The following is a 12,159-nucleotide window of genomic DNA, read 5'->3' on the forward strand; positions in this document are numbered from 1 at the left end:
TGGGGGGCCTAATATTTATTCATTAATCAAGAAATGTTAAAAAAATTGTATGTGATGGGTCCATACCTAAGTTTAGATGCCGAAACGCCTTATATTTACTTTTCCGTTATACTATATATGGAGAGACCATCTATGAATTTGAAAGGTGATGGTTAGATCCATTAAATAAACTAAAATCATCCAGCAGACAGGGAGGATGATGTAGGAGTCAGTTGTGGTGTGTGTAATTATAATGTTATATTACGAGTTGTACTTAATTGGGGACACACGACACAATATGTAACAAAAAAACACAAAGCAATTATAGTAGCGTCCTGTCTCCACGCTGTGAATTAATTAAATTACAATAACTGCCACTGTCAAAAAATTTAACTTTGGTTGTAATTGCCATAAATCCCATAATATTAAACGAGAATTCACTAGATCGTAAAATTTTGCTCGGCTACGACCAAGGAAATGGGGCTAGTATGCGACATCGAAGGGCTTTTTTCCTTGGTTAGCGACTTGGTCTTGGTTTCAAGCTCAACACATAGGATATGTTTGGCAAAACTAGCTGTAGCTTTTAGTTAGAGCTGTAAGTGGTAGCTTTTCATCAAAGCTGTAAGCAAGAGCTTTTATTTTTAATGGTGTTTGACATAGTAGCTGTAGCTTAAAAATATAAGATAAGTATGAAAAAAAACCATTTTCCATATATGTGCATATATAAAATAAATAAAATAAAATACTCAACTCAACCTATATTAAAAAAAAAATCTTCATGCCTAAACTTTAACATATATATGAATGACAGTGACATTGCATAACCACAACTACTTTTACGTACAATCTACACAAACATGAGTGAGAGCATATACAATTTGTTATTCTGCCATTATGCCATATATGTATTGTTATCTTATCAAAGTAAAGTCAATTTAAGTAATTAATATATGAAAAGCTTGGAGCTTTTGTTCAAACGCTACTAACGGTAACGTTTCCTAACAGAGCTTTTCAATAAGTTTAAAAGCTTAAAGCTTTTTTTTTTATCAAACAAAGCTTTTAAAATGTTAGGAGCTTTTAGTTTAAAACTTTTGATATGAAATGTAAATGTTTTTTTATTCAAGTTAATGATAGCCTTGATAAATCCAAAACAAATATCGGAAGATTTTAGAGTGTTAATATGCACTTGCATTAAAAATGGCAAATCCAGCTCAATTGTAGGACTATAGCCAAGAGTTTTGAGATTTTACAGTCCTTGTGCATGTGTCAAAAGTCAAAACTAGGTCATAATACAGAAAAGTTAATGACTTAAACTCAATGATTGTAGTCGAAGATTGTGCATAGAGTCATGGACCTAACATAATATCGAACAATCTAACTCAATTTTTCCTTAGATTTTGAATTTTATAAATTATTATATACATAGCAATAAAATTTTGAACCTTTATTTAGAGACCTCGTACAAACAATTAATTCATTAAATCACAGCAAGATGTTAGTTCACCATGTACAACAATTATTAATAGAAAAATAAACCATGTTAGTTCACCATGTACGACAACATCTTTCATTAAATCACAACAAAATGTTAGTTCACCATGTACAATAATTATTAAAAGAAAAATAAACCAGCCCAAGACACAGAAAAATATAGAAAAACAGAGCTACATATCCATGATAACTAGATTAAACCACTCGCGAGAAAACTTCATGAAGTGGAAACTTATAACAAAAAATGAAATACTCATTTATATAAAGGGAAAATAAAGGTGGTGCTGTTATGCATTCAAGTTGGGTGAAATCTTTCTCACATGTTGATTTTTTTAATCCATAAAAACATGGGGCAATTATTAATTCATTATACATTAAATATTAAAAAATTAGTTTGTGAAAAGGATTTCACCCAACTTGGGTGCATAACAGCACCACTTTCATTTTTCTCTTATATAACTAGACTATATGATACCTTTAAATAGGGTAAAGGTTAAGTAAAACATGTAGTACCTATCTTAGGTAAAGCAGGAAGGATTATGTAAAATTCAGGGGAAGTTATGTAAAATTCAGGAGGGACTATATATGTTTATCAAAGTTGAAGGTTTAATTTTGTAACTTTTTTTAAACTGAAGTACCTAAGCTTAATAAAGTCTGCAGTACGGATCATTTTCCCATTTTTAATTTACTTGTCGCCTATACTACTAGATACATTATAAGAAAGAAAGTAGTACTGATTTGCTACTTTGGAATTTTGATCAAAACACAACGGACTATGTACTAATATTAGCAAAACCGCAAAAGTGAGGACATGGGCCAAATGACGACCATAGTACCAATGTTATTATTAAACCACCACATAGCTTTGAGCATTTGGTCCAAACCCATCTTTCAAGTCAATCCAACATCTAGTAAATAATCAAAAACATTTTCATTTTGATATTGTGGCCAAGCTAATTCATGATTTGAGCAAATCATCTCGTACTATTTGAAATGATAAAGGAATTCGATCTTTATTCAAATTCCAAATTGAATTTTTCTCAAATACACGAAATAATTTAAAAGTTATTTGGGCAGTTGATAACTCAAAGGTAAATTTTGTTCACATGGCAATTGAAACTTAGTGCAATTAAATTTCATGTAGAATTTTACATCCTACGCAACACAACAGAAAGTTCTAAAAAAAAACTCGGTTAATGTATATGTAACAATGTTGACGCATTTACTCATACGAATCATCTTAGGTTTTATATACAACTCGTCAAATAAATACGATTATGTAATAAAGGAGCTATGAAACATGTCTAACTAATCCAAAGCAGCAGTAACACTATATATAATCGTTTTTAGTGTCTAAAGCAAACTTGTGAAATAAAGCATCATCAACTGGAGTAATAATTTACATACAAATAATATGTTCAACTTGGAGGGGTCCAAATGCCCATGTTATTCATTTGTCCGCTTATTATTGTTCAGATAACGAGTCAATATTATTAGGGCTGACTCGTTATTGGCTCATTATGAGCTAGGTCAGTTATACATTATTGTGTTGAATAGTGAAAAGGCAAAAGACTAGTATTTTGGAGGATTTTTATAATTAGGTTAAAAGTTGGGTCATACATTAGTTAATTATGCATGACCTGGGGAATTGGGGATGTAATATTAGTTTATACTTTAGAGACCATATAATTTTATTTTTATTTATAAGATAAAGGATACAGGAATACAAGATATTGTAACGTAACTTGTTCAGTATACTTATTACAGGAGACAGAAGTAATTCAATATCTTGTATAAGCAATTAGGATCTTATTCTTAAATACATGCATCACAATTGACAGCTTCATATAGTTGATACCTCTTGTTGTATAGTTTCTTGCTTCTCCTTCATATATATATAGAATATATGTATGTATTTTCTTTCAGGTACTAAACCAACAAAAAGATCGGTTTCCAATTCTGAGACTATAATTCTCAAGCATTCTGAGAGAGGCGCAGGCCAACAAAAAGATCGGTTTCCACCTCTGAAAACTTGCTACTGCGGCTGCATTTCAACGTATCTCTTTGCTTCATTGAATTTCAAACAATTGTATTATCTTTGCTTTTCTTTTATGTCATATAAAAAGCTAATGAAAATGATTAGTTTTCGAAAGAAACTAGCAAGGAACTGAAGGATGTACCTTTTGGCATAAACTTGTGTTTTCTTGGCACAATCTGGAATTTTCTTCCAAGAGGTATCTTTCCTGAACATGAAAATTAAGGGTGTAAAAGGAAGAGAGATAATTGATTTAGAAAGACCTAGCTAGGTAGTACAATGCAAACCTTTGCTTTCAGGTTTTCAATTTGTTCTTTAAATAATTGAGCCTGAAATTATCACAAAATTTTTTTACACTAGGTTAATAGATGGAATTGTAACTTACAAATAGAAGATACAAATGGGGTGTAAAATAGATTTTTCATATAGAAACTACTAGATAGCATGTTCCAAACCTGCTTTTTCAAAACTGCGTTTTGTTTCTATGAAAACGCAAATAAGCAATTTATTTGCCTAACAATTTTTTTCACTATTTCCGTTATGCAAAGCCCCTTTGAATCATCATTTTCCATTCCATTGTGAAAAATTTTCGATCCAGCTAAAACTCTGTTTCCGTTACAGGTTCTATTAATTTCTAACGCAATAATCCCAATGTAATATATGTTGTTAAGTACCTTTCTCGCCCTAACGGTTCTCAAGGTATGTTCCAGCCTGCTATCTAATTCACTTAGTTCGTCCAATGAACATGATACCAAATCTTGACCAAGAAACCTCCTAATCATATCAAACCATTTTCAATATAAACAAAGTGCTTATAAAGGGGGAAATGGATAAGGCTTAAAAACACAAAAAAAAAAAAACAGAAAATAGAAGTAAAAATAAAGAGAAGAACCGTTGTGAAGCTTCGAGTTGCTCTATTTCACGTTTGATGATAGCTGCTTCCTGCTTCAATTTCTACAAAATGAACTTTTGTTTAATGTTAAAGATGTTGAATGAAATGATGAATTCTGCTATACAATAGTAGTTGTGATTATAAGACTAGAACTAATCTGTAAATATTCTTTACCTGATTATGTACTTCAGTATTAGGATTGTAGCTTCGATCCATGTTAACATGTTCACGATACCTCTCTATTGTTTCCTGCATACTAAAATGACACGATACACATACAAATGTGAGCAAAGGTTAATCGTGGAAAAAAGTTACACAATTCGCATCAAATTTCACTATAATATGAACAAGATAAAAGGGTATCCAATAGTTTCGTTTATGGGAATGCCCTAGTTTCTCTATTAAAATTAAAGATTTCTATTCTAGCCAGTTAAAATCCATACAGTTTAGATGCAACGAAACTCCTTTTAAATGAAAAGGTTATTCACGAAATTAAGGATGAACCAATTAATGAAAGACTTTTGTATTGATAAGCCTTCATCCTCTCTTACTGTCGTCGACCCACTCATCAAATTAGTTCTTGGTAGCCTTGGTAATTAATATTTCTCTCTTTAAACCTCCCAAAACTATCCTTCATTCCTTAGAAAGTATCCGAAAGATTCTTGGAATAAACTTTGTTGCTCAGAACCTAAAAGCGGTCCTGGCATTGATAGTGCATTATTAAATCAGATCATGGCTATCATGAGAGATTAACTCATTGTGTCCTAACTCTTAAGCTCTCGACCAAACTAAACTTTGAAATAAAAACCAAAAGTCCAAAATTAACTTACCTAATTAAACAATGCCCAATTAATCTTTTCAATAAAAACCTTGTTTGAACATAAACCGGCACCCCTAAAGATCCTGTTTCCAATACTAGATTCACTAGTTGAATCCATTTCTGCTAATTGGCTCTGGACTAGGAGTAGAACCCATCAACCTAATGCCGAGACAGTCCCTAAGGATGAACTACTTCATTTAACAGTTGCTTGGAAAGCTTTGATTTACTCGATTATATTTTCTAACAGTTGAAGAAATTTAATCCTTACAGGATGAGTTGAAGAACACCTACCTATTTTTGATTCAACAGTACTCATTTTCAATAAACATGTTCCAAATTTTGATTTATGCTGTTATGCAAAGCCTTCCGTTAAGTCGTTATATGTGGTTTTTATGTAGCTAACTAATGTGTGAATTATGTGTGTGATAACTAATTAGATTAAAATTGTGTGTCATTTACGTAGAAAAGTTGTATTGTGTTCCAGTTAGATTGCTAGGTCATTAATTGAGGCCTTAATGTCATTATTGAGACTCAACGGCCTTATGTGGACATTTTAAAAAGTGTAATCTGGATTAAGGGGTGATTAGGGTTAGGGATTATCATCATTTTCATTTTCCCGTAGCCATTTTGTAGCCTCCAAGCAGCCCTAACCAATCCTGTAGCATTTTGTGTGATTTTGGTGACGATTTGAAGGGCATTTAGTAGGGATTTCATTGCATATATCTCTCCTACAAGTATGGGACGTTAATTGGTGTCCCATTTCCAGCCCATAACCCCAATAAGGTGGTTGACGATTATTCAGTTCGATCATTATTGTTATTGAGGGTTTTTGTAATTCATATGCTATGGAAACGAATTCTGGACCAAAAGATGATATCAAGCCATCAATTGTGTTCCTTTTTGTATCCATTAAGATCTGGAAAAGTTGCTTGATTTATCATCCAAAATCTTATATCCGTCTTCCTTGACCTTGTGTGTCCATCAACATGCTTCGTGTCACTTAGTATGTATTTACCGATGTATTATGGTATATATTATATGTTTAAAAACGATTAAATGTGACAATTAGCTTAATAACATAGTTAGGGCCAAAAAGTGCGAAATTAGAACTTGAGAAACTTATTGTGGCTAGTTAGCAAAGTGGTGGCTCGAGGGTTGCAAATGTTATGGATGATTAGCAGTTGTTTCGGTAACATGAAAATGGCTTTACATGAGTGTATTTGTGAGTTATAAAACCTAGTAATCGTTTGCAAAGGTATAGAGGTCGAATGGGTGTTAAGCAAAAGAGGTCGGGTTAATGCGCCTCTATTGCACAATGACCAGCTGTCGCATCCTTAGTGCAGAATGATGGAGGGGGTGTTTGGCATAGCATGGTCGCGCCGTGACCATGCTATGGTAGTGTCGCATTCAGCGGTTAAAATACCTAGTTTTTTGTTTGATCAAATAATCACACTATGGCTTGACCAAGGGGTGTAAGTGTTTCGGGAGTGGTTTTTAGGCGATTTTCTATTAGGGAGGGACTGCTGCCGCTTTACGCTTGATTTGTGTATTGTTGTGCCGAAACTTCAAGGTCGGTATTAGTTATGTGTGGAGAAAATCCAGATAGATTGTGTCGCATGACATCTTCTCTTTATATAGAGGATAGAAACTTGGGGAGGAGGATAAGAGAGTCAGGATAAATCTTTTTCTCCTTTTGGAGATATCTTCTATCTTTTTAGGAAGATTGCGATCGGATCTAATAAGCCTTGTCTAAGTCATTCGGATTCTGATATGTCATTCCTTTATAAGGAGATTCGGATAATTATGGAAGGGATTTGGGTATAACCGATCCTTCATAGGTCTTTGATGGAGTTAAAGAGACTGTCCTTAAGAATTTGGGATTATTCTGGCTATGGAGGTATTGCTCCATAACTTCGAATATAGAAGCGAAGCTCCGTTGTATAAGTAAAGTGTTTCTGCTGTTACGAAGAGTTCTTCGTATCCAACTTAGGTACGGAGGTAGAACTCCGTATAGGGTATATCATCAAGTCCCAGTCTAATGGGAGAGGCTGACTCAGAATGTCTCATTAGACTAAAAAACGTACTCTAATTGCTTCGTAACGCAAGTTGCACCATAAGTTCAAATCATTCAATTCAGGCGGGATTTATTCTTCTGGATGCAGAGAGTTAATAGTGGCTTGTTTCCTCAGGAGTAGTTACGCTTAGCACTTATCTCAATGTATCTTTTCAACGGTGGATGTTTGTGACCCAGTCGTGATATAAATACCAACTTTTCAAGTAAAAAGGGGACTTTTACCTCTCTATTTTGTTTTTTCTTTTTGAAAATTCCCTTTCTTGGCGATCCTCTACATCCGCTGTCGCGATCTTCGTTCTTCGCAAGTACACTCAATACTCTTTGTCTTTATATTCCCACATGTTTAATATCATCGAAGTTTCGTAGCGAAATATTTCGCATAAAACCCTACTTTAGTTCAAAGAGGGCAATCCATTCTTGATCCTCCTGTTGGTTTTGTGGGTCAATATGTGAAGTCATTTACCCTTGGTAATCTTACGGTTTCTTTTTCTTCATTCCTTCTGTCTGTTTTAGACTATATGAGTTTCATATATCCACTGTTCATTCTACTTGTATAGCAAAGATCATTGCTTTCGAAGTTATCTGTAGTGCTAATGACATAGAGCCTTTAATAGCCTTGTTTAACTCTTTCTATAAACTTAAAGAGTCTGGTGATTGGGTTACGGTTGCAAAGAATGGTAAGTATGATTTGTTTGTAGCTGGTGGTACAGAGGTGAGAGATTAGAAACACCTTTTTGTTTTTGTTGATCGTTCTTTGATTCCCTTGGATCGTAGAGGTTTGTTGGATAAGGGTAAGTCGAAGTACCAATCGATAGGTATCCCTGCTGATGATATACCCCTCCGGAGCTCTATCTCCGGAGGTAAATCTACCACAATTACGGAGCTCACCTCCGTCAGAACGGAGGTCACCTTAGGAAAACGGAGCTCACCTCCGTCAGGAACGGAGCTCATTCGTCAAAACGGAGCTCCGCCAAATATGGAGGAAATCTCTTATTTTCTCTCCTAAAGAAAAGGTAAGTTTCCTTATCTATTATTATTATAATATATTTATTATATGGCATGTAAATCCCATAAACATGTCTACCATATCTTGTACCCAAATAATTAGGGTATCCCCCTAAAACCCTAACTTATCCCCCAAGATACGTTAGTCCTATAAATAGAGGTATCCCCTCACGAATAGGCATAAGTTCTTTCTACGAGATACTAAGCCATTCACCCGAACACCAAAGGTGGTCGTCTTCTCTACGGAGTCGTCCATCGCCAACACAAACACACCCGATCTTGTGGCGTTAAGCTTCACAAAGCTTTACACCGATAGGGAATCGCCAACAAATCGGTCAAAACCCTCACCTTGTTTCGATCGGAGGACCGTGCGGTTCTTTGATTAAACACCTGCCATAGATGGTGTAGAACAGTCTTCTTTTGATCTCTTTTTTGCTTACGCTATTAAGCTTTGTGTGTATCCCGAAGTTGTGTTATTTAAGTCTGGTGTTCCTTCATGTTGGGAGCATGGTATTCAAGATTTCACCATTGATTGTGATGGACAAGGTAGGTTATTTTTTCGTCTTTTTTCGTTTTTGCGTCTGTGTAATTTTAATTTTTGATGCAATGTATGCCCTTCTACAAAAATGGCTTTTAAACAAATGATTGATAGGCGACCAACATTTGCTCATCATGTGTTCAAACTGGTGGCTCTTTTCCCGGCTGTTGCTCCGTCCTCTTCCCATCAAGAGGATGTGCATCTGCTGCTGCTGAGACATTATCTGTGGAAGAGCAGGTTGCGAGAGTTGTGGATGTTTTAGATGGTGTTGCTGAAGATGATGATGATGGTGATCAGGAGAATACTGTTGCCAGCCGTTTGAGGAAATGGAAGAAAGCATCGTTTAAGAGTAATAGTAGTTCCAGGACAAAGAAGTAATTAAAGGACCACACGTTCTGAGGTTTTGGTGGAGCCTTCTCGTAAGCTTTATTGATGTCTTTCTTTTATCCTTCGCTTGATATCTTTCTTTTACCCTTCGCTTTGTGTTTCCATCTATTCGTTGTTTATTTTTTTTGTAACCTTTAATCCTTTTGATGAAGTTCCTAATGCTGCTTCTTGCCATCGTTATGTACAAGCCATTGCTCCATCTGGCTGGCTTACCAAACTAATGAATATGAAGATCCTTGAGCTTTCCAGTTCTTTTAATCGTTCCATCTTTTGCAGTGCCATTATTAAAAATGCTTTAGATTCAAATTTATAGGCGATCTCTGAAGATGGTGGGCCAACGAAGGAGCAGTATAAGAAGCAGAAGGATTCTCTGGAGACGAAGGTTGCTGAATTGGAGGTTGATTGTGGGAGCTTGCTATCAGAGTTTGTAATGCTCAGGAGATCATTGCATAGAGAGAGAGGAAAGCCTGAAAACTTTGTCAGGACAAGTTGATGAAAAGAACGACTTGTTGGAAGAGGCGAAAAATGCCCTTGCGGATCGATTGGGGAAATATGGAAGAATAATTGTTGAAGTCATCCCCAATGTCTACAAGTCATTTCTGAAGGGGCCAGAGGTTGGTGGTTCTTTGCTGCATTCTCCGATGCGTATCATTAAGATCTGTGCTAGTGCTGTTGTTTTTTATGTCTTATTTGCAGCTTCATTCTTAATTCTCGCTGCTTGCTGGATGCCTTTTACCAAATATTTAACTTTCCAGATTCAACTGCTTCTTCGATGGCTTTCCTTAGGTCTCTGCAATTGTTTGTGTCATGTCCATTATCTCGGTGGTATTCACAATATTTTTTCGGGTCTCTCTGTTTTAATATGAGTTTATTTGGAATAGGGGAGGTTGAGGCAATTCATTCTGTTGCAAGAATTTACTTCGGTGTCTTTGTAGGACTTGACAGAATATCTATTCCATTGCCTTTGTCCATGTTGTTCCATTGGTTGTCGTCTCTTGAGTATTGAGAGTATCTTCTGTTTCTCATTTCCCCGTAATCTATTTCTCGTTCTGCTGGAGCTATAGTTTGTGCTTGTTGTTTCTCTTGCATCTGGCCAGATATGGGCCTTGTTTGTCAGCCCATCATATATGTTGGAAAAATTAGTACTCAGGTGCTTAATGAGATCTATTGTGCGGAGGCTATGGATGAGGCCTGAGATTCTCTAAATCTCTAGCAATCCTCGTACCTAATGCGTATCATTAGTGTATTTACGATGAAATCCCTTGACTTTTCCCCTTCTTTTTGCTTGATGTTGTGCACGGAGATGTGTGTTTTCCTGTGTCTTTTCTGCATTCTCAACTGTGACCTAAATTAATGTTTTAGGACCTCAAAACTGCCAATGTTGTTCTTAGGCAGGCTGTCGATTCATTCCCGTGCATAATCTGTAATGAATAAGAGAAACCATGGCATGTAGTTGGCATATCCCATCTATGGATCATGGCCGCTCTGACAAATTTCTTTAGGAAATTGTCTGGATCACTTTTTCCATCGTAATACCCTAAGTGTTGAGAGTATTTCATTTTTACGGGAAACGGGTGATTCTACATGTTTACGGAAAGCGGAATGTCCGTATATATGAGGTGGGATAAGTTGACTAGTTCTGGACCTTCCCAATCATATTGGTCGTGTTTCGGGTATATTATACTCCCCCAGGAGTATCTCGTCTCGTGGCATTGCCTTGTTCCCCTTCGTAGCTCTTGGTCTTAGTGTGCATTCAGGGCTTGGTTGGCGAGACCGCTTCCTAGAGCTCCTATAGGGCCAGTTGTCTGCTCTTATTGCATTCCCCGGAACGTTGTTCTTATTGTGTCAGACAAGTGGTTTATGTTTCCTCCTGAGTGGACCTTCATTGACCTTATGACGGGCGTTGTATTTGAAATACTCTGGAGTTGTCTTCTTTGTGGGGCCTAGCTCCCCGTATTTTCCCTTCTTGATGGGGGCTCCATCTCCATATACTCGTCTATAGAATCTGATTCATAATCGTTTTCCAGATTCCTATTGACGTTGTAAATCTGGCTAGTATTCGTGCTTAGAATATCATAATTAGCTTGTATGTATGCATCTTTGATCTCGTGTTCCGCCGATGTAGATGCCCGGTTAGTATCTTCGGTTTGATTTCTTGTCGGTGTTAGAGGACTTGTTGTCTCAAGGGTCCTTATTCTTGCCTCACCTATCCGAAGGGTGTCTTTGGGTGCTTGCGTCCTTCCTTGGTCCCGAGGCGTGAGCACGGATCTATCTTGACCTTGGTCTCGTGGCGTAAGCACAAATCAGTCTTGACCTTGGTCCCGTGGCGTAAGCACGGATTTGTCTTGACGTTGGCCGCTAAGGAATAACCCCAAATTTGTGCGTATGTCTTGGGCTCCTCGAGCATTCACAGTGTCATTTATTGCAGCTGATGTTGAGGATGTGTTGGCTTGGGTATTGGTTGCATTAAGACTATCATTAGCGATTAGAGGTGAGTTAAAGCTTGATACTACCGGCTGGGCGGTCGTATCACAAGAAAATTGCTCCTCAGAATCTGTGCCTCCGGGGGCGTTTGAGGTCCCCTATGTTAGGTGTTCTTGGCGAGTAATCGTTGTCTCGACCGTCCATGGTACTGGTTTATTTTGATCGTAGGTGAATTCGATTTTTTGGGATCTCTTGAGGAGTGTGTCCCACGGATGGCGCCTGTTTGATCAAAAAATCACACTATGGCTCGACCGAGGGGTGTAAATGTTTGGGGAGTGGCTTGTAGGCGATTCCCTATTAGGTCAAAGGGACTGATGCCGCTTTACGCCTGATTTGTATATTGTTGTCCCGAGACCTGAAGACTGGTATTAGTTATGTGTGGAGAAGATGGAGATGGATTGTGTCGTATGTAAAATCTCCTCTTTATATATAGGGTAGAAATTTAAGGAGGAGG

General features: G+C 36.7%; 1 protein-coding gene across 6 annotated transcripts in view; it reads right to left on the reverse strand.

Moving 5' to 3' along the window:
* Positions 1–3,149: 3,149 nt before the first annotated feature.
* Positions 3,150–12,159, reverse strand: part of LOC122586582 (MADS-box protein AGL42-like) — a 40,600-nt gene continuing 31,590 nt past the window's right edge. The window contains exons 3-8 of one of the 6 annotated variants that reach the window (XM_043758566.1): positions 4,572–4,653; positions 4,398–4,459; positions 4,180–4,279; positions 3,793–3,834; positions 3,651–3,713; positions 3,150–3,514 (exon numbers count right to left, since the gene is read on the reverse strand). In XM_043758566.1, the coding sequence (XP_043614501.1) occupies positions 3,506–3,514; positions 3,651–3,713; positions 3,793–3,834; positions 4,180–4,279; positions 4,398–4,459; positions 4,572–4,653 (358 nt within the window). In that variant the 3' untranslated portion in view covers positions 3,150–3,505. Of the gene's footprint in view, positions 3,538–3,650; positions 3,714–3,792; positions 3,835–4,179; positions 4,280–4,397; positions 4,460–4,571; positions 4,654–12,159 lie in introns of all 6 variants that reach the window. The other 5 variants (XM_043758565.1, XM_043758563.1, XM_043758568.1 and 2 more) reach the window with 5 other exon arrangements.

The sequence above is a fragment of the Erigeron canadensis genome, chromosome 2 (assembly GCF_010389155.1).
Source record: "Erigeron canadensis isolate Cc75 chromosome 2, C_canadensis_v1, whole genome shotgun sequence".
In the NCBI taxonomy this organism is placed as follows: Eukaryota; Viridiplantae; Streptophyta; class Magnoliopsida; order Asterales; family Asteraceae; genus Erigeron; species Erigeron canadensis.